General features: G+C 35.8%; 1 protein-coding gene across 1 annotated transcript; it reads right to left on the bottom strand.

Moving 5' to 3' along the window:
- Positions 1 to 21,102: 21,102 nt before the first annotated feature.
- LOC139843712 (uncharacterized) lies at positions 21,103 to 25,526 on the bottom strand. The gene is made up of 6 exons (XM_071833856.1): positions 25,099 to 25,526; positions 24,612 to 24,687; positions 23,934 to 24,064; positions 23,754 to 23,824; positions 23,262 to 23,343; positions 21,103 to 21,472 (listed from the first exon to the last, which is right to left on the bottom strand). Exons 1-6 carry the CDS (start codon positions 25,465 to 25,467, stop codon positions 21,452 to 21,454), a joined length of 750 nt encoding a protein of 249 aa, XP_071689957.1. The 5' UTR covers positions 25,468 to 25,526; the 3' UTR covers positions 21,103 to 21,451.
- Positions 25,527 to 26,316: the final 790 nt, after the last annotated feature.

Genomic DNA, 26,316 nt, shown 5'->3' with positions numbered 1-26,316 from the left:
ATACACCAACGACCAAAAACACCTACAAACACTTTCATTCTTTAATTTTCTTCATCTAATTGATCTCTCTCAAGTTCTATCTTCAAGTTCTAAGTGTTCTTCATAAATTCCAAAAGTATAAGTTTCATAAAATCAAGAATACTTCCAAGATTGCAAGTTTACTTCCAAGTTTTCTAAATCCATTCCAAGTAATCATCCAAGATCAAGAAATCTTTGTTACTTACAGTAGGTTATCTTTCTAATACAAGGTAATAATCATATTCAAACTTTAATTCAATTTCTATAACTATAACAATCTTATTTCGAGTGGAAATCTTACTTGAAATTGTTTTCGTGTCATGATTCTGCTTCAAGAACTTTCAAGCCATCCAAGGATCCTTTAAAGCTAGATCTATTTTTCTCATTTTCAGTAGGTTTATCCAAGGAACTTGAGGTAGTAATGATGTTCATAACATCATTCAATTCATACATATAAAGCTATCTTATTCGAAGGTTTAAACTTGTAATTACTGGAACATAGTTTAGTTAATTCTAAACTTGTTCACAAATAAAAGTTAATCCTTCTAACTTGACTTTTAAAATCAACTAAACACATGTTCTATATCTATATGATATGCTAACTTAATGATTTAAAACCTGGAAACACGAAAAACACCGTAAAACCGGATTTACGCCGTCGTAGTAACACCGCGGGCTGTTTTGGGTTAGTTAATTAAAAACTATGATAAACTTTGATTTAAAAGTTGTTATTCTGAGAAAATGATTTTTATTATGAACATGAAACTATATCCAAAAATTATGGTTAAACTCAAAGTGGAAGTATGTTTTCTAAAATGGTCATCTAGACGTCGTTCTTTCGACTGAAATGACTACCTTTACAAAAATGACTTGTAACTTATTTTTCCGACTATAAACCTATACTTTTTCTGTTTAGATTCATAAAATAGATTTCAATATGAAACCATAGCAATTTGATTCACTCAAAACGGATTTAAAATGAAGAAGTTATGGGTAAAACAAGATTGGATAATTTTTCTCATTTTAGCTACGTGAAAATTGGTAACAAATCTATTCCAACCATAACTTAATCAACTTGTATTGTATATTATGTAATCTTGAGATACTATAGACACGTATACAATGTTTCGACCTATCATGTCGACACATCTATATATATTTCGGAACAACCATAGACACTCTATATGTGAATGTTGGAGTTAGCTATACAGGGTTGAGGTTGATTCCAAAATATATATAGTTTGAGTTGTGATCAATACTGAGATACGTATACACTGGGTCGTGGATTGATTCAAGATAATATTTATCAATTTATTTCTGTACATCTAACTGTGGACAACTAGTTGTAGGTTACTAACGAGGACAGCTGACTTAATAAACTTAAAACATCAAAATATATTAAAAGTGTTGTAAATATATTTTGAACATACTTTGATATATATGTATATATTGTTATAGGTTCGTGAATCAACCAGTGGCCAAGTCTTACTTCCCGACGAAGTAAAAATTTGTGAAAGTGAGTTATAGTCCCACTTTTAAAATCTAATATTTTTGAGATGAGAATACATGCAGGTTTTATAAATGATTTACAAAATAGACACAAGTACGTGAAACTACATTCTATGGTTGAATTATCGAAATCGAATATGCCCCTTTTTATTAAGTCTGGTAATCTAAGAATTAGAGAATAGACACCCTAATTGACGTGAATCCTAAAGATAGATCTATTGGGCCTAACAAACCCCATCCAAAGTACCGGATGCTTTAGTACTTCGAAATTTATATCATATCCGAAGGGTGTCCCGGAATGATGGGGATATTCTTATATATGCATCTTGTTAATGTCGGTTACCAGGTGTTCACCATATGAATGATTTTTATCTCTATGTATGGGATGTGTATTGAAATATGAAATCTTGTGGTCTATTATTATGATTTGATATATATAGGTTAAACCTATAACTGACCAACATTTTTGTTGACGTTTTAAGCATGTTTATTCTCAGGTGATTATTAAGAGCTTCCGCTGTCGCATACTTAAATAAGGACGAGATTTGAAGTCCATGCTTGTATGATATTGTGTAAAAACTGCATTCAAGAAACTTATTTTGTTGTAACATATTTGTATTGTAAACCATTATGTAATGGTCGTGTGTAAACAGGATATTTTAGATTATCATTATTTGATAATCTACGTAAAGCTTTTTAAACCTTTATTGATGAAATAAAGGTTATGGTTTGTTTTAAAATGAATGCAGTCTTTGAAAAACGTCTCATATAGAGGTCAAAACCTCGCAACGAAATCAATTAATATGGAACGTTTTTAATCAATAAGAACGGAACATTTCAGTTGGTATCCGAGTGTTGGTCTTAGAGAACCAGAATTTTGCATTAGTGTGTCTTATTGAGTTTGTTAGGATGCATTAGTGAGTCTGGACTTCGACCGTGTTTACTTGAAAAATGATTGCTTAACAAATTTTGTTGAAAACTATATATTTTTAACATGTGAATATTATGTGATATATTAATCTCTTAACGCGTTTGATATTATGTGATAGATGTCTACCTCTAGAACAAGTCCCATTGACTCACCTAATAATAATGAAGAGTCAAATGTAAATTGGAATGATTCGTGGACTGATTCACAAGTTCCCGAAGAGGAACCGGAAGAAGAGTCGGAACCGGAAGAAGAATCGGAACCTGAAGAAGAATCGGAACCGGATGAAGAAATAGAACCGGTGGGGGAAATAATAAAACGGTTAAGTAAAACAAAATCCTCAACCAACCGACCAAGGTTAATCATGGTCAATGGTGTTTCCGCCAAGGAAGCAAAATATTGGGAGGATTACAAATTCTCCGATGAATCGGATTCCGACGAGAATTCCGATGATGTTATAGAAATTACCCCAACTGAATTTAAAAAGGCAAAAGAAAATAATAAGGGAAAGGGCATAAAAATAGAGAAATCTAATTCCAACCCCGATGAACTTTATATGTATCGTCAACCCCCGAAGTCCTTAAGTTGTAACAATGACCCGGGAACCTCTAAACCACCAGGTTTTTCTAAACCAATGTGGAAAACGACGGCTCGTATTAGGGGAACATCATATATCCCTAGAAACTTGGCAAAACGAACTAAAACCGAAGAAGAAGAAACAAGCGAGTCGGAATAAGATAGTTGTATTCGTGTGGTGTAATATATGTAATATAGTGTGCTTATGCTTTATGATATATGTAAAAATTGCTTGTATTAATTAGTATTTTTTTTATGAATCTAACTCTTGTCTATTTTACAGTATAAAAACACAAAATGGATAGACAACCCAATATTTTAAGAGACCTACCCGGAGACATGATTGATGAAATCTTGTCTAGAGTCGGTCAGAATTCTTCGGCACAACTATTTAAGGCGAGATCAGTTTGTAAGACATTCGAAGAACGTTCCAAGAATGCCTTGGTTTATAAAAGGCCTTCGTTCGAAAGATGGGGGATATCACATTGGGAAACCCATAAGTTACGATGTGTTTACTTTGACGCATATATTGCGGGGAACCCAAATGCTATTTTACGCAACGGGTTAAGAAATTATTTTGACTCAATGTATCCGAATATAGGATTTCATGATTTAGAAAAAGCGGCTAACATGCAGTATAAAGAAGCATGCTATGCTTACGGGTTAGTAATGTTCGCTTCTCACCAAAGTGAGAACAAGAACATCGGGCTACAACTTTTAAACAAAACGTTCCCACAAGTAACGGAGTCGGTAATTGGGGTAAGAAATGAGGTTTTTAGATTGTTACGGGACTGTTGGACATTACGTAACCCTCGTCCCTTTGACGACGTTACAACACGCTGTCTTATCAACGGCCATAACGGTTATGTTCCACAAGACCAAGGATGGGAAGTAGTCCTAGTAAAACCAGAATGCACGACTTGTTTCTGGACGTATGAATTACGTGTCTTTATTGCATTTGCTGAACGACTTGTGTACTAGCTAGAATTATCTTCACAACCATCTTGTATCAAATTTATTGTGTGCTATATTTCATGCTATATGTAAAATAAGCGGTATTGTAAGTTTGTAAAATATTGTGTAAAAGTTTGAACGCGAAATATTATTATAATCAGTTTTTCATATAGAATTGTAGTAGTTGAATTGTATATTAGCTACTAAGTATGAACTTAACGGGTAGGTACTACCCGAATTTAAACTTCTAAAACGCTAATATGAAGAAAAAGCTTTTATAAATGAGTTCATATTATGCTACGAAATACTATTAACTACTCTTAATATTCTGTATGATTAACTTGTTCCATTTGACTATTTTGAAGGAAATGGCACCCACTACTCGACACACCGTGAATATGAATGAAGAGGAATTCCGTACTTTTCTAGCTTCAAACATAGCCGCAGTACAGGCTGCGCTACATACCAACAATAACCTTGGATCTAGCAGTACAGGAAATCGTGTAGGAGGCACCTACAAAGAATTCACTGCCTGCAAACCTTTGGAATTTGATGGAACCGAAGGACCGATCGGATTGAAACGGTGGACCGAGAAGGTCGAATCGGTGTTTGCCATAAGTAAGTGTACTGAAGAGGACAAAGTGAAGTACGCTACGCATACCTTCACGGGTTCTGCATTAACATGGTGGAATACCTATCTAGAGCAAGTGGGACAAGACGATGCGTACGCACTACCGTGGTCAGCATTCAAGCACTTGATGAACGAGAAGTACCGTCCCAGAACCGAGGTCAATAAGCTCAAGACAGAACTTAGAGGGTTACGAACCCAAGGATTTGATATTACCACGTACGAAAGACGATTCACAGAATTGTGCCTATTGTGTCCGGGAGCATTCGAAGATGAGGAAGAGAAGATCGACGCGTTTGTGAAAGGATTACCGGAAAGAATCCAAGAAGATATAAGTTCACACGAGCCCGCCTCCATACAACAGGCATGTAGAATGGCTCACAAACTAGTGAACCAGATTGAAGAAAGAATTAAAGAACAGATTGCTGAAGAGGCCAATGTGAAGCAAGTCAAAAGAAAGTGGGAGGAAAACGGTGATAAGAATCACCAATACAACAACAACAGCAATTACAACAATAATCGCAACAATTATCCCAACAATCGCAACATCAATCGCAACTACAACAAACGGCCCAACAACAACAACAACAACAATAACAACAACAGCAACTACAACAATCATCCCAACAACAATAATAACCGCAACAACAACAACAATCAGAAGTAGCTATGCCAAAGGTGTGAAAAGTATCACTTGGGGTTCTGCACTAAATTTTGCAACAAGTGTAAAAGAAATGGTCATAGCGCGGCGAAGTGTGAGGTCTACGGACCAGGGGTTAATAGAACGAAAGGAACAAATGGTGTCGGAACGAGTAATGGCGGAGCAAGTAGTGTCGGAGCAAGTTATGCCAATGTAGTTTGTTATAAATGTGGAAAACCGGGCCACATTATTAGAAATTGCCCGAACCAGGAGAACACGAATGGACAAGGCCGCGGAAGAGTTTTCAATATTAATGCGGCAGAGGCACAGGAAGACCCGGAGCTTGTTACGGGTACGTTTCTTATTGACAATAAATCTGCTTACGTTTTATTTTATTCGGGTGCGGATAGAAGCTATATGAGTAGAGATTTTTGTGCTAAATTAAGTTGTCCATTGACGCCTTTGGATAGTAAATTTTTACTCGAATTAGCAAATGGTAAATTAATTTCAGCAGATAATATATGTCGGAATCGAAAAATTAAACTGGTTAGCGAAACATTTAAGATTGATTTGATACCAGTAGAGTTAGGGAATTTTGATGTGATAATCGGTATGGACTGGTTGAAAGAAGTGAAAGCAGAGATCGTTTGTTACAAAAATGCAATTCGCATTATACAAGAAAAAGGAAAACCCTTAATGGTGTACGGAGAAAAGGGCATCACGAAGCTACATCTTATTAGTAATTTGAAGGCACAAAAACTAACAATAAAAGGTTGCTATGCTGTTCTAGCACACGTCGAGAAAGTACAAATTGAAGAAAAGAGCATCAATGATGTTCCCATTGCAAAAGAATTTCCCGATGTATTTCCGAAAGAATTACCGGGATTACCCCCACATCGATCCGTTGAATTTCAAATAGATCTTGTACCAGGAGCTGCACCAATAGCTCGTGCTCCTTACAGACTCGCACCCAGCGAGATGAAAGAACTACAAAGCCAATTACAAGAACTTTTAGAGCGTGGTTTCATTCGACCAAGCACATCACCATGGGGAGCTCCTGTTTTGTTTGTTAAGAAGAAGGATGGTACATTTAGGTTGTGTATTGACTACAGAGAGTTGAACAAACTTACCATCAAAAACCGTTATCCACTACCGAGAATCGACGACTTATTTGATCAACTACAAGGCTCGTCTGTTTATTCAAAGATTGACTTACGTTCCGGGTATCATCAAATGCGGGTGAAAGAAGATGATATTCCAAAGACTACTTTCAGAACACGTTACGGTCATTACGAGTTTATGGTCATGCTGTTTGGTTTAAATAATGCACCAGCTGTGTTCATGGACCTTATGAACCGAGTGTGTGGACCATACCTTGACAAGTTTGTCATTGTTTTCATTGATGACATACTTATTTACTCAAAGAATGACCAAGAACACGGTGAACATTTGAGAAAGGTGTTAGAAGTATTGAGGAAGGAAGAATTGTACGCTAAGTTTTCAAAGTGTGCATTTTGGTTGGAAGAAGTTTAATTCCTCGGTCACATAGTGAACAAAGAAGGTATTAAGGTGGATCCGGCAAAGATAGAAACTGTTGAAAAGTGGAAAACCCCGAAAACTCCAAAAGACATACGCCAGTTTTTAGGACTAGCTGGTTACTACAGAAGGTTCATCCAAGACTTTTCCAGAATAGAAAAACCCTTGACTGCATTAACGCATAAAGGGAAGAAATTTGAATGGAATGATGAATAAGAGAAAGCATTTCAGTTATTGAAGAAAAAGCTAACTACTGCACCTATATTGTCATTGCCTGAAGGGAATGATGATTTTGTGATTTATTGTGACGCATCAAAGCAAGGTCTCGGTTGTGTATTAATGCAATGAACGAAGGTGATTACTTATGCGTCTAGACAATTGAAGATTCACGAACAAAAATTATACGACGCATGATTTGGAATTAGGCGCGGTTGTTTTTGCATTAAAGACTTGGAGGCACTACTTATATGGGGTCAAAAGTATTATATATACCGACCACAAAAGTCTTCAACACATATTTAATCAAAAACAACTGAATATGAGGCAGCGTAGGTGGATTGAATTATTGAATGATTACGACTTTGAGATTCGTTACCACTCGGGGAAGGCAAATGTGGTAGCCGATGCCTTAAGCAGGAAGGACAGAGAACCCATTCGAGTAAAATCTATGAATATAATGATTCATAATAACCTTACTACTCAAATAAAGGAGGCGCAACAAGGAGTTTTAAAAGAGGGAAATTTAAAGGATGAAATACTCAAAGGATCGGAGAAGCATCTTAATATTCGGGAAGACGGAACCCGGTATAGGGCTGAAAGGATTTGGGTACCAAAATTTGGAGATATGAGAGAAATGGTACTTATAGAAGCTCATAAAACCAGATACTCAATACATCCTGGAACGGGGAAGATGTACAAGGATCTCAAGAAATATTTTTGGTGGCCGGGTATGAAAGCCGATGTTGCTAAATACGTAGGAGAATGTTTGACGTGTTCTAAGGTCAAAGCTGAGCATCAGAAACCATCAGGTCTACTTCAACAACCCGAAATCTCGGAATGGAAATGGGAAAATATTACCATGGATTTCATCACTAAATTGCCAAGGACTGCAAGTGGTTTTGATACTATTTGGGTAATAGTTGATCGTCTCACCAAATCAGCACACTTCCTGCCAATAAGAGAAGATGACAAGATGGAGAAGTTAGCACGACTGTATTTGAAGGAAGTCGTCTCCAGACATGGAATACCAATCTCTATTATCTCTGATAGGGATGGCAGATTTATTTCAAGATTCTGGCAGACATTACAGCAAGCATTAGGAACTCGTCTAGACATGAATACTGCCTATCATCCACAAACTGATGGGCAGAGCGAAAGGACGATACAAACGCTTGAAGACATGCTACGAGCATGTGTTATTGATTTCGGAAACAGTTGGGATCGACATCTATCGTTAGCAGAATTTTCCTACAACAACAGCTACTATTCAAGCATTGAGATGGCGCCGTTTGAAGCACTTTATGGTAGAAAGTGCAGGTCTCCGATTTGTTGGAGTGAAGTGGGGGATAGACAGATTACGGGTCCGGAGATAATACAAGAAACTACCGAGAAAATCATCCAAATTCAACAAAGATTGAAAACCGCCCAGAGTCGACAAAAGAGCTACGCGGACAGTAAAAGAAAAGATATAGAGTTTGAAATTGGAGAAATGGTCATGCTTAAGGTTTCACCTTGGAAAGGCGTTGTTCGATTTGGTAAACGGGGGAAACTAAATCCAAGGTACATTGGACCATTCAAGATTATAGATCGTGTCGGACCAGTAGCTTACCAACTGGAGCTACCTCAACAACTCGAGGCTGTACATAACACTTTCCACGTCTCAAATTTGAAGAAATGTTTTGCTAAAGAAGATCTCACTATTCCGTTGGACAAAATCCAAATCAATGAAAAACTTCAATTCATTGAAGAACCCGTCGAAATAATGGATCGTGAGGTTAAGAGACTTAAACAAAACAAGATACCGATTGTTAAGGTTCGATGGAATGCTCGTAGAGGACCCGAGTTCACCTGGGAGCGTGAAGATCAGATGAAGAAGAAATACCCGCATTTATTTCCAGAAGATACGTCAACACCTTCAACAGCTTAAAATTTCGGGACGAAATTTATTTAACGGGTAGGTACTGTAGTGACCCGAACTTTTCCATGTTTATATATATATTAATTGAGATTGATATTTACATGATTAAATGTTTCCAACATGTTAAGCAATCAAACTTGTTAAGACTTGATTAATTGAAATATGTTTCATATAGATAATTGACCACCCAATTTGACCGGTGATTCACGAACGTTAAAACTTGTAAAACTATATGATGACATATATATGGATATATATATAGTTAACATGATACTATGATAAGTAAACATATCATTAAGTATATTAACAATGAACTACATATGTAAAAACAAGACTACTAACTTAATGATTTTTTAAAAGAGACATATATGTAACGAATATCGTTGTAAAGACATTTAATGTATATATATCATATTAAGAGATATTCATACATGATAATATCATGATAATATAATAATTTAAAATCTCATTTGATATTATAAACATTGGGTTAACAACATTTAACAAGATCGTTAACCTAAAGGTTTCAAAACAACACTTACATGTAACGACTAACGATGACTTAACGACTCAGTTAAAATGTATATACATGTAGTGTTTTAATATGTATTTATACACTTTTGAAAGACTTCAATACACCTATCAAAATACTTCTACTTAACAAAAATTCTTACAATTACATCCTTGTTCAGTTTCATCAACAATTCTACTCGTATGCACCCGTATTCGTACTCGTACAATACACAGCTTTTAGATGTATGTACTATTGGTATATACACTCCAATGATCAGCTCTTAGCAGCCCATGTGAGTTACCTAACACATGTAGGAACCATCATTTGGCAACTAGCATGAAATATCTCATAAAATTACAAAAATATGAGTAATCATTCATGACTTATTTACATGAAAACAAAATTACATATCCTTTATATCTAATCCATACACCAACGACCAAAAATACCTACAAACACTTTCATTCTTCAATTTTCTTCATCTAATTGATCTCTCTCAAGTTCTATCTTCAAGTTCTAAGTGTTCTTCATAAATTCCAAAAGTTCTAGTTTCATAAAATCAAGAATACTTCCAAGATTGCAAGTTTACTTCCAAGTTTTCTAAATCCATTCCAAGTAATCATCCAAGATCAATAAACCTTTGTTACTTACAGTAGGTTATCTTTCTAATACAAGGTAATAATCATATTCAAACTTTAATTCAATTTCTATAACTATAACAATCTTATTTCGAGTGGAAATCTTACTTGAAATTGTTTTCGTGTCATGATTCTGCTTCAAGAACTTTCAAGCCATCCAAGGATCCTTTGAAGCTAGATCTATTTTTTTTATTTCCAGTAGGTTTATCCAAGAAACTTGAGGTAGTAATGATGTTCATAACATCATTCGATTCATACATATAAAGCTATCTTATTAGAAGGTTTAAACTTGTAATCACTAGAACATAGTTTAGTTAATTCTAAACTTGTTCGCAAATAAAAGTTAATCCTTCTAACTTGACTTTTAAAATCAACTAAACACATGTTCTATATCTATATGATATGCTAACTTAATGATTTAAAACCTGGAAACACGAAAAACACCGTAAAACCGGATTTACGCCGTCGTAGTAACACCGCGGGCTGTTTTGGGTTAGTTAATTAAAAACTATGATAAACTTTGATTTAAAAGTTGTTATTCTGAGAAAATGATTTTTATTATGAACATGAAACTATATCCAAAAATTATGGTTAAACTCAAAGTGGAAGTATGTTTTCTAAAATGGTCATCTAGACGTCGTTCTTTCGACTGAAATGACTACCTTTACAAAAACGACTTGTAACTTATTTTTACGACTATAAACCTATAATTTTTCTGTTTAGATTCATAAAATAGAGTTTAATATGAAACCATAGCAATTTGATTCACTCAAAACGGATTTAAAATGAAGAAGTTATGGGTAAAACAAGATTGGATAATTTTTCTCATTTTAGCTACGTGAAAATTGGTAACAAATCTATTCCAACCATAACTTAATCAACTTGTATTGTATATTATGTAATCTTGAGATACCATAGACACGTATACAATGTTTCGACCTATCATGTCGACACATCTATATATATTTCGGAACAACCATAGACACTCTATATGTGAATGTTGGAGTTAGCTATACAGGGTTGAGGTTGATTCCAAAATATATATAGTTTGAGTTGTGATTAATACTGAGATACGTATACACTGGGTCGTGGATTGATTCAAGATAATATTTATCAATTTATTTCTGTACATCTAACTGTGGACAACTAGTTGTAGGTTACTAACGAGGACAGCTGACTTAATAAACTTAAAACATCAAAATATATTAAAAGTGTTATAAATATATTTTGAACATACTTTGATATATATGTATATATTGTTATAGGTTCGTGAATCAACCAGTGGCCAAGTCTTACTTCCCGACGAAGTAAAAATCTGTGAAAGTGAGTTATAGTCCCACTTTTAAAATCTAATATTTTTGGGATGAGAATACATGCAGGTTTTATAAATGATTTACAAAATAGACACAAGTACGTGAAACTACATTCTATGGTTGAATTATCGAAATCGAATATGCCCCTTTTTATTAAGTCTGGTAATCTAAGAATTAGGGAACAGACACCCTAATTGACGAGAATCCTAAAGATAGATCTATTGGGCCTAACAAACCCCATCCAAAGTACCGGATGCTTTAGTACTTCAAAATTTATATCATATCCGAAGGGTGTCCCGGAATGATGGGGATATTCTTATATATGCATCTTGTTAATGTCGGTTACCAGGTGTTCACCATATGAATGATTTTTATCTCTATGTATGGGATGTGTATTGAAATATGAAATCTTGTGGTCTATTATTATGATTTGATATATATAGGTTAAACCTATAACTCACCAACATTTTTGTTGACGTTTTAAGCATGTTTATTCTCAGGTGATTATTAAGAGCTTCCGCTGTCGCATACTTAAATAAGGACGAGATTTGGAGTCCATGCTTGTATGATATTGTGTAAAAACTGCATTCAAGAAACTTATTTTGTTGTAACATATTTGTATTGTAAACCATTATGTAATGGTCGTGTGTAAACAGGATATTTTAGATTATCGTTATTTGATAATCTATGTAAAGCTTTTTAAACCTTTATTGATGAAATAAAGGTTATGGTTTGTTTTAAAATGAATGCAGTCTTTGAAAAACGTTTCATATAGAGGTCAAAACCTCGCAACGAAATCAATTAATATGGAACGTTTTTAATCAATAAGAACGGGACATTTCAGCTGATAGAAACGCAACTGGCCCCTCTAACCCCGGAACATTCAGAGCACCAGAAGAGGGTGTTGAGTCGGATGATGATCAAAGTAGTTACATCCTTCAGTTAGAAAGCAAGCTAAAAGAGGCTGAGGACAAAATTAATGAGCTTGAATTAGCGAGGCATTCTGGAAATGATGATACACCACCTAGATTCCCAACAGCACAATCCCAAATGATACCTAATGTGCTCCAGAACCAGTTTCAGAATCAAATACCTAACCAATATTATATGCCACCACAAAACACCTTTACTTACCAAAATCCCATGATGATGAATCCATACCAAATGCAAATGTTCCAACAACCTTACATGCAACCATCCAAAAGGTGTACTTATAAAAATTTTCGTGATTGCAAACCCTCCGAGTTCTCTGGAAATACTGATCCGACTGTAACTCTCAATTGGTTGCGAGAAGTTGAAAGGGTATTTGAAGCGTGTCAGTGTGAACCCGAGCTGAAGGTAACATATGCTAGTAGACTGTTGAAAGGTAGGGCTATGATTTGGTGGGATTCTTTGATTTCCAGTATACCAAAAGAGCAAGTGAGTATGATCACATGGGAGCAGTTTTATGGGAAGGTGTGTGAACAGTATTGTAATCCGTTTGATATGAACCGAATCAAGACTGAGTTTCTTGAAATGAAGATGACACCTCAAATGACGATCGATGAGGTAGTAGAGAAGTTTATGGATAAACTGAGGTTTGTACAACAATGGGTGCCAGACGAAGCATCTCGTATTCAGCATTTTGTTAATATTATTTTGCCAGAGTACCGAACTTTTGTTAGAACAGCTACATCGTTGTCTCAAGCTGTTGTGATGGCTAAGATGGTAGAAAGTGATATTCAGGCCGCCAGAAACAGAATGTTTGGTAATGTGCTACAACAAGGTGGGCAAGTATCTGGTCAATCAGGATCTAAATCGAAGAAGTCTAGTGGGTTTAAATCGAAGGGTAAAAGTGGTCAGAGTAGTACTGGATCTGGATCAGGTAAAGGGAATTGGTGTCACACGTGTCGATCTTCTCACAGTGGTCAGTGTTCCGAGGCTACAAGAAGATGCTTAAAGTGTGGTGTTGTTGGACATGAGTCTTCAGCATGCCCGTATTTGAATAGTGTGTGTTGGAGTTGTCACAAACCAGGGCATCGTGCAATTAGTTGTCCGTCGAAGAGTGGTAGTTCCGGGGCAGGGTCAGGGGCGCGTTAGCATCAGCTGGAGGGTCAACTGCCTCGAGTGGGCAGAAGAGGAAGAACCCTCCAACAGCAGAGGCTAGAGCTTTTCAGATGTCGGTTGAGAATGCTGTGGCAACTGACAAAGTGATCACCGGTATGTTTCTAATCAACTCAATACCTGCTCGCGTATTGTTTGATTGTGGTGCCAATAGGTGTTTTATGTCCCTAGATTTCTGTGCTAAGTTGAATTTACCAGCTACTGTGTTACCCAAGCCGGTTAGTGTAGAAGTAGCCGATGGTAAGACCACACCCGTCACAACCTATGTGTCTGGGGTTTGTATAGAGATCGAAGGGAAGTCTTTCCCGGTGACTTGTTTAGTGTTACCTATTCCTAGCTTTAATGTAGTACTAGGAATGGATTGATTGAGCTTGCTTAGGGCTAATATTAAGTGCAATAGGAAAATGATTACCTTTCGTTCGACCGATGGAACCCGTGTTGTGGCCCGAGGGGAGCGGAGCGGGTATAATCTTCCGTTGATAACCATGATGAAAGCAAAAAAGTCGATGGGAAAGGGTTGTGAATCATTTCTTGCATATGTAATTGATACGATGAAAGAAAAGAAAACAGTGGCTGATATTCCAGTAGTATCAGAATTTTCCGAAGTGTTCCCAGATGAGTTACCAGGTCTGCCGCCGGTAAGGGAAGTCGAATATAAGATTGAGTTGGTTCCTGAAACAACTCCAGTTGCAAAAGCTCTATACCGATTAGCGCCGTCTGAAATCTGTGAAATGATGTCACAAATTCAAGAACTATTAGCTCGTGGGTTTATCCGACCGAGTTCTTCACCGTGGGGTGCTCCGGTATTGTTTGTTAAAAAGAAAGATGGGTCAATGCGTATGTGTATTGATTATTGTGAATTGAATAAAAGAACAGTGAAGAATAAGTATCCGTTACCTCAAATAGACGATTTGTTCGATCAGTTACAGGGTGCTTCATTCTTTTCTAAGATAGACTTACGATCCGGATATCATCAGGTTCGTGTTGCTGAATCAGATATACCGAAAACAACGTTCAGAACAAGGTATGGTCATTATGAATTTCTTGTCATGCCGTTTGGGTTGACGAATGCGCCAACAATCTTCATGGATCTAATGAATAGAGTGTGTCATCCGTTCTTAGATAAGTTCGTGATCGTGTTTATAGACGATATACTAGTATATTCAAAGACCGAAAGTGAACATGCTGAACATCTGAGACAGGTTTTGAACTTGTTGAAACGTGAACAACTATTTGCAAAATTTTCAAAGTGTGAATTTTGGTTACGTGAAGTGCAGTTTTTGGGTCATGTGATTTGTGCCGAGGGTATAAAAGTTGATCCGACAAAGATAGAAGCGGTAATGAATTGGAATTCTCCGACGACTCCGACTGAGATTAAGAGTTTTCTGGGATTAGTCGGTTACTATCGCAGATTTATCAAGGATTTCTCGAAAATAGCGGGTCCGTTGACTAAGTTGACTCGTAAAGATGTAGCCTTTCGATGGACTGATGAACAGGAAAAGGCTTTTCAGATTTTGAAACAGCTACTGTGTCAGGCACCAGTATTAGCTTTACCAGAAGGTTCAGACGACTTTCGTGGTATACTGTGATGCGTCATTTTCTGGGTTGGGTTGTGTATTAATGCAAAGAGATAAAGTAATCGCTTACGCCTCGCGACAGTTGAAAGTTCATGAGAAGAATTATCCAGTGCATGATCTTGAAATGGCTGCAGTAGTGTTTTCTTTGAAACTGTAGAGACACTATTTGTATGGAACCCATTGTGTTATATGTACAGATCACAAGAGTTTGCAGTATATCTTCTCACAGAAAGAATTGAATATGCGTCAGAGACGATGGCAAGAGTTGATCAAAGATTATGATTGTGAAATTAAATACCATCCGGGTAAGGCAAATGTGGTTGCAGATGCGCTAAGTCGTAAAAAGTCAAGTGAAAATGTGAAATTTCTTCGTTTGAATATAACTTCAGATTTGATTAACAGCTTAAAAACCATTCAGGCCTGTGCTTTAGAGGACGAACATATTAAATCTGAACAAATGACCAAACGAAAAGTGGACTTAATTGATGACTCACGTGGACTAAAGACCTTAAACAATCGTGTTTGGGTGCCTAAGCTTGGAGATTTGAGGGATTTAATCATGACGGAAGCTCACAAATCCAGATTAACAGTACATCCAGGTAGTAATAAGATGTATCATGATTTGAAAACAGTGTATTGGTGGCCAACAATGAAAACATATATCGCTCGATATGTCGAAAAGTGTCATATATGTGCTCAAGTGAAGGCAGAACATCAGAAACCTTATGGTTCATTACGCCAGCTACAGATTCCAGAGTGGAAGTGGGAACATATAACGATGGATTTTGTGACAAAATTACCTCGAACTCAGAAAAGACATGATATGATTTGGGTAATAGTGGATCGTCTAACCAAAAGTGCTCATTTTCTTGCTACTCGTGAGACAGCTTCGTTAAGTGAGTTAGCCGAATTGTATGTGAAAGAAATAGTTAGTCGTCATGGTGTACCGTTATCGATCGTTTCAGACAGAGATTCCAGATTTGTGTCGAATTTTTGGAATAGTCTTCAACAGAATTTGGGTACACGTGTGAATTTAAGTACAGCTTATCATCCTCAGACAGATGATCAGAGTGAAAGAACGATACAGACTTTGGAGGATATGTTAAGGGCTTGTGTGTTAGAATAAGGTGGTTCGTGGGATACACATTTGCCGTTGGTCGAATTCGCGTATAATAATTCATATCATTCGAGTATAGGGATGCCGCCCTATGAAATGTTATACGGCCGTCGTTGCAGAACTCCGACTTGTTGGTTAGAAGCGGGGAGAAACAGTTTGCAGGTCCCGAAATTGTTCAAATGACAGCCGAAAAAGCTGCAATTGTGAGAGAAAAGTTGAAAGCCGCTAGAGATAGGCAGAAAATGTATGCTGATCCGCGTAGACGTCCGGTAACCTTTAATGTGGGTGAACTAGTGTATCTGAAAGTTTCGCCGTGGAAAGGGGTTATCAGATTCGGTAAACGTGGTAAGTTAGCACCGAGATTTATTGGTCCGTTTTCGATCAGTGAAGTGTTGAATGATCAGACTGTGGTGTTAGATCTTTCGTCAGAGTTAGCCGGTATTCATAATACATTCAACGTGTGTTATCTTCGTAAGTGTAAAGTCGACGATGAAACACAACTTCTTCCTTTAGAAGATTTAAGGGTCGATTTGAATAATAAATTGGTGGAAGAGCCGGTCCGTGTGGTTGACCAAAAGGTGACTAAGCTGAGAAAGAAAGAGATTCCGATGGTGTTGATTGAGTGAAAACACAGTTTAGGTTCTAATCTTACATGGGAAACGGAAGAGTTGATGAGAAAACGCTACCCTCATTTGTTTGATCAAGATCAGATTCCGAGGACGAAATCTTCTTAAGGGGGTGGATTTGTATCAGACTGAAACCCGGGCTAGTTGTTATAAGGACAAGGAGGAAGCTCAGAAATAATAACTGAGCAGTTGCTGGTAATTGGTGAGTGGGTCTATCTCCGGATAGAGTTTAAGTAGCATATCATGCTACTGTGGTTGACTCTTTTACCATGCATAGTGTTGAAATTGCCATGTTAGAATAATATAGTATGCCTGATGTTGTATGTGATTTATGTGTACACTGTGTGAATGGCACCAGTCGGGCCTAGGGAGACTGGGGACTCGAAACCGTGCCTAGGAGAGGTTATAGTCCGTATGAGGTCAACCGTGCCTAGGGGAGATTGGGTCCATAGGCTACTGATTGTGGAGTATAGTGTGAACGATGCACCCCCTGCATCTGGATAACTATACTGTGAATTGAGTAGCAGGGACTATCGGTAGACTCAAGTCCGATCAGCTAGGATTCGTGTGCTCGTACAAGCCGCCGATCCTCGTATTGTCTTATTGTATGCTAGTTGGTAGTTAGCATGTGTTGTTGTTAGTATATAGCTTGTGTGTGACTTAAGCTATATCTGTTAGATAGATTCCATTCACTTAGTGGTGCGCTAATCTCCCACATAATTACCCCTTGCAGGTTTAGGTACTGCTAGTCGGGATGGGTACTGATGCAGAAGACATGTTTGACAACCCTACTCTGATGTGGACTTTTGTTTAAATCATGTTTTGTAATAACGTAACACCGTCGTGTAAACTTAAACTTAATTACTCAGATTAATGTAATGACGCGACTTATAGTGTGTTTGTTAATAAAGTCTTCCGCTGTGTTTTAAAAAAAAAAAATTGCCGGTGTTACATATAAGTAGTATTATTATTATAAAAGGGGGTTTTTACCGTTTAATGACCGGTTTGTCGATTTTAAAACTTTAGTCGCAGTTGAAACCTAATGTAAAAAAATAAATATAACTTAATTTAAAGCGTAAAATAAATGACAATAATTAAAGTGCGATAAATTAAAATGCGATAAATAAAATGATAATAAATAAAATTGCGATAATTAAAAACTACGATAATTAAAAGTGCAATTAAATAAAATGACAGTAACTAAAAGTGCGATGAAATATGAAATAAAGAAATTATGCTTATTTAAACTTCCGTAATCATGATGTTTGACGTGTTGATTTTAATTTATTACCATGGGTTAATTGTCCTTTGTCCTGGATTATTCAATATGTCCATCTGGTTTTTGTCCATAACAGTCCATCAGTCATAAATATAAAGTGCGAGTGTCCTCGTCAAATTATTTTTATATCCGAAGTCAAATATTCCAACTAATTGGGGACTTAAACTATAATTACACCAATTTTCCTTGTATATAATTCACCCCTGTTTTAATAAGTCCATTAACTATTAATCCATTCCCGTGTTCGGTTAAATGAACGATTATTAGTACTTATAAATATCCCGCCCATCGTGTCCGATCGAGTGTATGTGGTTATTTATAGGTACGTCCAATTGTAAATCTTTATATTAAATTAACGAACTATCATTCAATTAAACAAATATAAAGCCCATTAATAGCCTATAGTCTAATTTCCACAAGTGTCGTTTTTTTGTCCAAACCCCAATTATGGTACAAAGCTCAATTACCCCGTCTTTAATATTTTAGCCCAACATCACGATTACTTCGGCTTAAATAAGCATAATAGTAACTTAGCTACGAGACATTAATTTAAAAAGGTTGAACATAACTTACAATGATTAATAATAGCGTAGCGTTACACGGACAGAATTTCGACTTACACACTTACAACATTCGCTAACATACCCTTATTATTATTAAATTAAAATTAAAATTAAAATTATAATATATATATATATATATATATATATATATATATATATATATATATATATATATATATATATATTACGTGAGAGAGTGGAAAGAAAAAGGATTACATAAATCGGCTGAAAACTGCGAAATTTATAGATGTGGCCAACTTTTTTGCTCCATGCGATCGCATGGCATTTGTGCCTTCTGGCCATGCGATCGCATGGCCTGGGAATCCAGCTCACATTCGTTTGTCTCCTAGTTTGCCGACGGTTTTATTAAATAATATATATATATATATATATATATATATATATATATATATATATATATATATATATATATATATATATATATATATAATTTTAAGAATTAATTATATATTATATTATATTCATGTGCATAGTTGACTTGTAATTTTTAGTCCGTTGCGTCGAGCGTTGATAGTTGACTCTGGTCCCGGTTCCAAATTTTCGAACGTCCTTGCGTACAATTTAATATCTTGTACTTTGCGTTTTGCGGCTCGTACTCTTGTAATTTTGAGACGTTTGTCATCAATAATTTGAACCACTTTGATTGTACTTTGTACTTTTGAGCTTTTTGGTCGTCTGCGTCTTCAATTCGTCGAATCTGTCTTTTGTCTTCACCTTTTATTATTTAAACGAATATTACTTGTAAATAGAACAATTGCAACTAAAAGCTTGTCTTTCTTGAGGGATAGTGCTATGAAATATATGTTCGTTTTTAGCATTATCACTCTTCTTTGGGCAATTTGGCGGTTTCGCAATGGCGTTGTTTTTCATGATTCTTTTTGTAGTAACAATAGTATTTTTGATGTAATTAGATTACTTACATTCTGTTGGATTAAAAATAGAGGTCATTTAGTTTCAAATTGTAACTTATGGTTATCTATGTTATTGTAATTATCCCTTAGCGACCTGCTAGAGATCGTATTTTAATATATTAATTATTTGACTGTTAAAAAAAATAACTTTAATAGCGGTCACAACCATCTGTCCTCCCGCCTGGGCGCCGATGGCACGGAGGCCGCCCAGGTCCCGCCCACACTCCTCCGCCCTCCTCTTCGTCTATTTGAATCATAATTGAGGACGGAAAAAATATGTATATTGAGACCGTTAGGGAAAAAAATTAAATTTATTGAAGATTTAATGGAGAAAAATGAAGGAGAAGGTGAGTGTGAGAGGAGCTCACCTGTGTTTATGAAGAAGATAAGTGAGAGAGAATGAGCACAATTTTGAGCCACAAATTATATTTATAAGTTATATAAGTTATAATAATAATAATAATAATAATAATAATAATAATAATTATTATTATTATTATTATTATTATTATTATATTAATTAATTATTGATAATACGGAGTAATAATAATAAAAGTATTTCAATTTAGTGTAGTAAAATAATTAATTTTTAATTTTGATTATTGAAATATTTTAATTTTTAATAAAAGTTTAGTTTTATTTAAATAATAATAAAATAATTATTTGATAATATAAAAAAATTAAAAAAGAAAATAAAAATATGGAAGGAGGAGCGTCATTGTTAGGAATGTTTAGTCTTGAGTTTAGTCCTGGAAAGGAAGTGAGATGGAAGTGCTGATGTGGCGCTGAATGGTTGGTTAGTCCTGAAGGAAATGCTGTCATGGTTGGGACCCCTCTAACAAACATGAACACCCGGTAGAAACGTCGAGTGACAAATTAACCACGACTGTCACACTAACAACTAAGATGCGTCGAAGCCTTAAACAGTTAAACCAAACACTTCAGTACACACCTCAAACCAAGTAGTGATACTGTGAAATTTAAAGACTTGAACCCCAAACTACTGACCATCGACTAAAAACCATAACCCATAATCTTGGAACAACCAAAAACCACAATCATCAAAATCACCCCACCAAACAAACATCAAAATAACTCAAAATCATTAATCTAATTTCACGAACATAAACCCATGTATAAAACGTTCTTGCACCAGGATTACAAGACCAAGATCTTGATCTCAACCACCCCTAGAAACACAACCCACAACCACTGGAAAATGCATTCAAAACAACCCAAAAACACCAACCCGAACCATGACAACCACCACTTAACACCAACTTGAAATCTCCCAAACTCATTACTCGAAATCACCAGTGCTAACCTCTGAAGCCCGTCTCCCATCATAAGTTCAATATGAAGACACCAACATAAACCAACTAACCATTTATACCGAACAAACTATAATAGTTAATATTGCAATATACATCCATGTATACAATATTTTAAATGTCCAGGATTAGAAGTTAGAGGTGTGTCTCTTTGAGAAAGAATTCAATTCAACATTTTTTAACACAAACTTTGACCCAAGAACCCGATTCGTAAAACTGTCAACAATAAGTAAGATATTGTCAACAAGAAAATTCAGCTGTTTTAACCTCGTGTGATAGAATCACTTTTGAATTCAGCAACTAAAAACATCCTTTATAGGCGATAAATTCACAAGCCAAATCTTAAGTTAAATGGGTTGTCTAAACATATACATAAATAGGTGAATAGGTTTTGCTTTAACTTAATGTATATGTGCAGCATGAAGACCTACTTTTATATTGCCCGAGAAATTCAGGTCATTAAAATTCAGGAGTCTGCATCCAAGTCTGTTTGCAATGTAAGTTGTAACATCATCAAAAACTAAGGTCACAACTATTTAAGAGGCTTCATACCCTGCACAATTATACAACAAAAGTCAAAAACTAACATTACATTATGAAAACCATGTCTATACAGTTGTAATACTTCCTCTATCTTGTACGTGTAGCAATTAAATGACTAAGGGCCTGTTTACTTTTTTTTCTCGTTAAGTCCTGTATGGATATGTATGGCAGAATGGATAATGAGTAGATATTATGTAGTAAGTAGAGAATGCAAATATCTGTTTACTTTTTGTGCTGAATGAATAGTCTGAATGATAGGAAATGACCATTTTAACCTTACGATATAAAATAAGTTAACTATTACTTTGAACAATATAGTAATAATAATGTCACAAATATAAAACCAAATTCATAAACACGATATATTTATCATAAGATCTCAGTTTATCAACAGCTATTTGCTTTCATCTTGGGAAACCTCAAATCAAGAAACTAACATAAAAGTCAAACTATCGACACACAGAAATACAAGTTGTGGTTTATGACTAAACAATTGATTCCTCATAAACCCCTTTACTCAATTTTGACAGAACACCAAATAAAGAATCCAACATCGTTTCCATTAATTGTTGTGAGTTGCTCCAAATCAAAAACCCCAAAATTAGAGGGAACTTACCTGTGACTAAACCGATTTGCTCCTTGGACCATATCCATTAAAAATCAAAAAGACCAACGACCCCAAAATCATCCAAAAATTCAACCCAATAACCACCATATCCAGTATCTAAAACCCAGTTTGTTTTCGCTTTAAACCATGTCTTTTTTTTGGGTTTTTTGAAAAAATCCTTTTGCTTTAGAGGTGGCTGTAACTTTAGTTGATGGTGTTCTTTTGATGGTTGTTGTTAATGGCCATAAAAAATAGAAATTACGAGGAAAAAACTGAGATGGAGGATTGGTGGTGGATGAAAAACAAGGGGGTAATATTGGAAAGAGATCAGACATATGGGGACAACACCTATTTTTGGGGTGACTGATAAAGGTATTGGCACAGTTAAGCTCAAAAATTAAGTTCCAAGTAAACAGCTCATTTGATGACCGAATAATCTACCCACAACAATAATCCCAATTAAGTCTCAAGTAAACAGCCCCTAAAATGGATTTTCTACAAGAATGATTATTATATGGAAAACTACTGGGTCAAACTGAAGTCACTAATGTTAGGCCGTAGTTTAAAAGAAAAGCTAAACTCAGCCGTTTAACGTGTGGTGGTTAATAAGTAAATGTCAACCGTTTTGGATTGATAATCCTATAATAACCACCAGTAGGTAGTTGGTACCTTGGTGGCTAACAATCAACTTGAATACATAGTTTTAACTTTACCTTTCAACATGTGATGGTTAACCACAGGTTAGGGCTATCAATACCCATGAATATTAACAAACAAAAACTTCAAAAAAATTGTCAAGAAACATAAACATAATCATCTAACTACTCATATACTTCTAAGGGCTTAAGTTCGATTCATATTGAAATGTTGACCAAATTTGACTTTGTCTGACTTTGACCAGTTAAATCCAATTTTGACTGACTAGCATCAACCGACTTTTTAACCCGAGTTAGACCTAGCAGAGTCTGAGTATTCGCAAAAACTGACTAATACCCGACTAGTCGACTAATTTGGCCGAATTTCACAACACTTAAATGTAAGACCTCTTGTGAAAGGATCATGTTACAACTCGGCCAACTTGGGGCTCGCAAACCATACACTATGGTAACATACTACAGCCAACTCTACAAAATATAATGCTTAAAAGTAACAAGAAAGAAAATGAAGAATTTAGGGTTACAAAAGTGTCTACCTTAGATGCCCGAAACTCATTAACTGCCTGTCGAAGAGAATCATCTGACAAAATCAGACGTGAAAGAGCGCCAGTGCTTAAGCTGCCACAACAATTAGACATCACTAGACATTAGAAAGATGATTGCTTCATATATATAAGAGGACAGAGTATGCAATGTTACATCTGAAATGCTTCTTAACTTGATCTTCAGAATTTAGTCCAAAAAAAGGAAGAAAAAAAATGCCCATATCTCAATTATTAAGTGGATCAACTTTTTATATCATCCCACGTCAAAGGAAAACCCCAGTAGTAGGTATTTAACAAGATTAAAAACTAATGATCTTTGAGATTGAAGCTTAACTTCATCTAGATATTTAACAAGAGACATTAATGTCACTGCACTAGTTTTAAAATCCCACGCAGGTCTCCATCTTCTTATAGGTGACCAGTAGTTGATCATAACTTCAACGTGATAATAACAAAGTTGAGTTTGGCAGTAATAACACATACCCCAATTTTTGTGCAGCATCAAACACGGAACCCTCTACTGCAAAAATTAGATCTAATAATGCTTGCATTCCCTGAGAAAGAATAGAAGTAGATGAGTTATGTAAGTAACACTATTTTTTGTACTTAGATTAGCTAAAACATGAGCAGGATAAAGAAATGAAGGTTAAAAAACATGTATACCAAAGCAAACTTTGGGTTATTAGGCCCAATTTGAGGTCCACATTCTGAACCTCTTATAGTTGACTTCGCTGGAAGAATTTGAAGAAGCTCAAGAGGAGGTGTGTATGTTTCAAGATCTATGGCGTTTCTGACTAGCCCAAAGAAAAAAAGAAAAAATAAATATCAGCTACTATACACGTGACTTGTGAGATATCATGTGTATACATATATATACATATGTGTATATAAATGTGCAAATTACAAAATGATCTAATTACAAAAGTTTAGGCCTTGAAAATAAAGGCAGGTGCTTCGAAGCCCAAAAGAAATTTCACATATTACATATTATTGGGATTCCGGACAAAGCACACTTTACTAATAGCATGTGGTTGGGATTTTCGTTTATACTAGAACAAGGTCAGACAAAAGTCAGACTTTTGACCGACGTTGACTGACTTTCACCTGACTTTGACCTGACTTACTAACAGTTTTTCTACATATTTGGACGGGCCACTGCAACATACAGCTGTCGCAGTCATCGTTTACACTCGTAAATAACTAATAGTTTGTTCTCTCTTCCGGTTCCTCTCTCTCACTCTAATTCTATATCTTTCACACGCACAAAGACACAGACATAAATATTTCAATGTTATGAATCATCAAGTTGTTATAAATTGGAAGAAATATGATTACATGCACCTTTAAGAGCTAGCAGACTACGCAATCGAGCTATGGCAGATGCACGATTTTTATGCTGCGATCTATCTTCAGATGCCTATATATACAAAGGAAGCAATCATAAACACACACATACACACCTGAACTGTAAGGGAGGTGATTTATACAACAAAATGCCATATTCTCAGATAACAAGTTGTTATATACATGTCAATTTTGTTATATTGTAGATAAGGGTGCAAGTGCAAACTAATATTGCAACTTGAGTCGGTTTTTTTCAGAATCATGTTTAAAATCCGAGCTTGCTATATATTACAAAAAACTGATCTTTAGCCTGCATCATGTTGACTAGCTATCCAACCGAGCTCGATCTTAGTCTGAATCGCTAATTCGCTCAGCTCAACTAGTTTATGGTTAGGGTGCAAACCACTGGCTTAGTTTGACCTAATAATTTATAAAATGATAGTCACAGAAAGTGACAATAATTAATTAATTACTAGTAATTAACCTGCGCAATAATTCCGGTAGGTAGATGTTTAAGCCGGACGGCAGTTTCACGTTTATTCCGGTGTTGACCACCGGGACCGGAGGATTTATAAGTGTCTTGTTCACATTGACTCAACAATTTCTCATCTGACATCGCAATAAATTCTTTGCCACCGTCATTATTATAACTCGAAATCGGAGTAATATTATTACTGCTGGTAGCGTAACGAAAAATTGATGTGCGGTTTGGGGAAAACGACGTCGTTTTGTTTACTTCAATGATATCGTAACGAATTTGAAACCGTCGGAGTGGTGCCGGAGCGGTGGCCGGTGATATGGAGGGTGGTTTAGGGCAGAATTTAACACATGATCTCATCAGGAAAAGAGCCATGTGTTAACTGAATTAGAAACGGTTGGGGAAAAAGCTTTTACATTTCAGTTCACTTCAAACGACCCGAAACAACTTGATAATGTCCATGGGTTCATAAAATTTGATAATCTTATTTTTATGACCCGGTTACTCGAGTTGATGTTGAAACGACCCGAAACAACTTTTTCCCGAAGAGTGGATTGTAAAAAGAGTTGTTTGTGGACCTGTTTTTGATATGAGAACTCAAAGAATCATACAAAGATTGACCTCTCTCAATGTCGGTAGTACACCTTGGCTAATTTAGCTCACTGAATTCAATAGAATTTCGTGAAGTATTTTAAGTTCTCTAGCTTTTTAGTCCTCTATAAATCTTTAAAAAAACAATTACCATCTTTTTTTATACTCCGATTAGCAGAGACTGGTGACTCTTACAGATATAAAATAAAAAATATAGAATGTATTAATAGGAAAAACCATCGAACTATTAGTTGAGTGGTAAAAAGCCTCAGTTGGTCCTGAGTCTGTATCCTTGAAAAAATAGGTACATGTTCAAATCCCCGGGGGAGTTTTCTACAAGGTTGTGTCTCTGGTATCCTTCTCTGTACGGGCCAAATAGTTAACCTAAAGCATTCCGGATACGCTTTGCGCGATGAATGCGAGAAGTTTCTTCCTAACGAGTGTGTGGGTGGCAAATGATAGTATTCAATGCTAAAATTGGCGTTTAAAAAAGGAAATAGGGAGAAAAAAAAAAACTTGCTAAAAGTAGTTTAACTTTAAATTGTATCAACGTTCTTAAAAGAAATTTTAGCTTTAAATCTTACTAAGTAAAGCATTTTGAGACCACCGAGTCATTTCGTGAGTGGTATAAGC

Source organism: Rutidosis leptorrhynchoides, chromosome 4 (assembly GCF_046630445.1).
Source record: "Rutidosis leptorrhynchoides isolate AG116_Rl617_1_P2 chromosome 4, CSIRO_AGI_Rlap_v1, whole genome shotgun sequence".
In the NCBI taxonomy this organism is placed as follows: domain Eukaryota; kingdom Viridiplantae; phylum Streptophyta; class Magnoliopsida; order Asterales; family Asteraceae; genus Rutidosis; species Rutidosis leptorrhynchoides.
This window is presented reverse-complemented; position numbering and strand designations above follow the sequence as displayed.

What these genes read in the sequence shown, in the direction of transcription:
- LOC139843712 (XM_071833856.1), bottom strand. Translation starts at nt 25,467, where the DNA reads ATGGCTCTTTTCCTGATGAGATCATGTGTTAAATTCTGCCCTAAACCA. An exon ending in CTACCGGAATTATTGCGCAG is followed by an intron (nt 24,688 to 25,098) that starts GTTAATTACTAG and finishes TTGTATATATAG; the next exon opens with GCATCTGAAGATAGATCGCA. An exon ending in GATGCTGCACAAAAATTGGG is followed by an intron (nt 23,344 to 23,753) that starts GTATGTGTTATT and finishes TTGTTGTGGCAG; the next exon opens with CTTAAGCACTGGCGCTCTTT.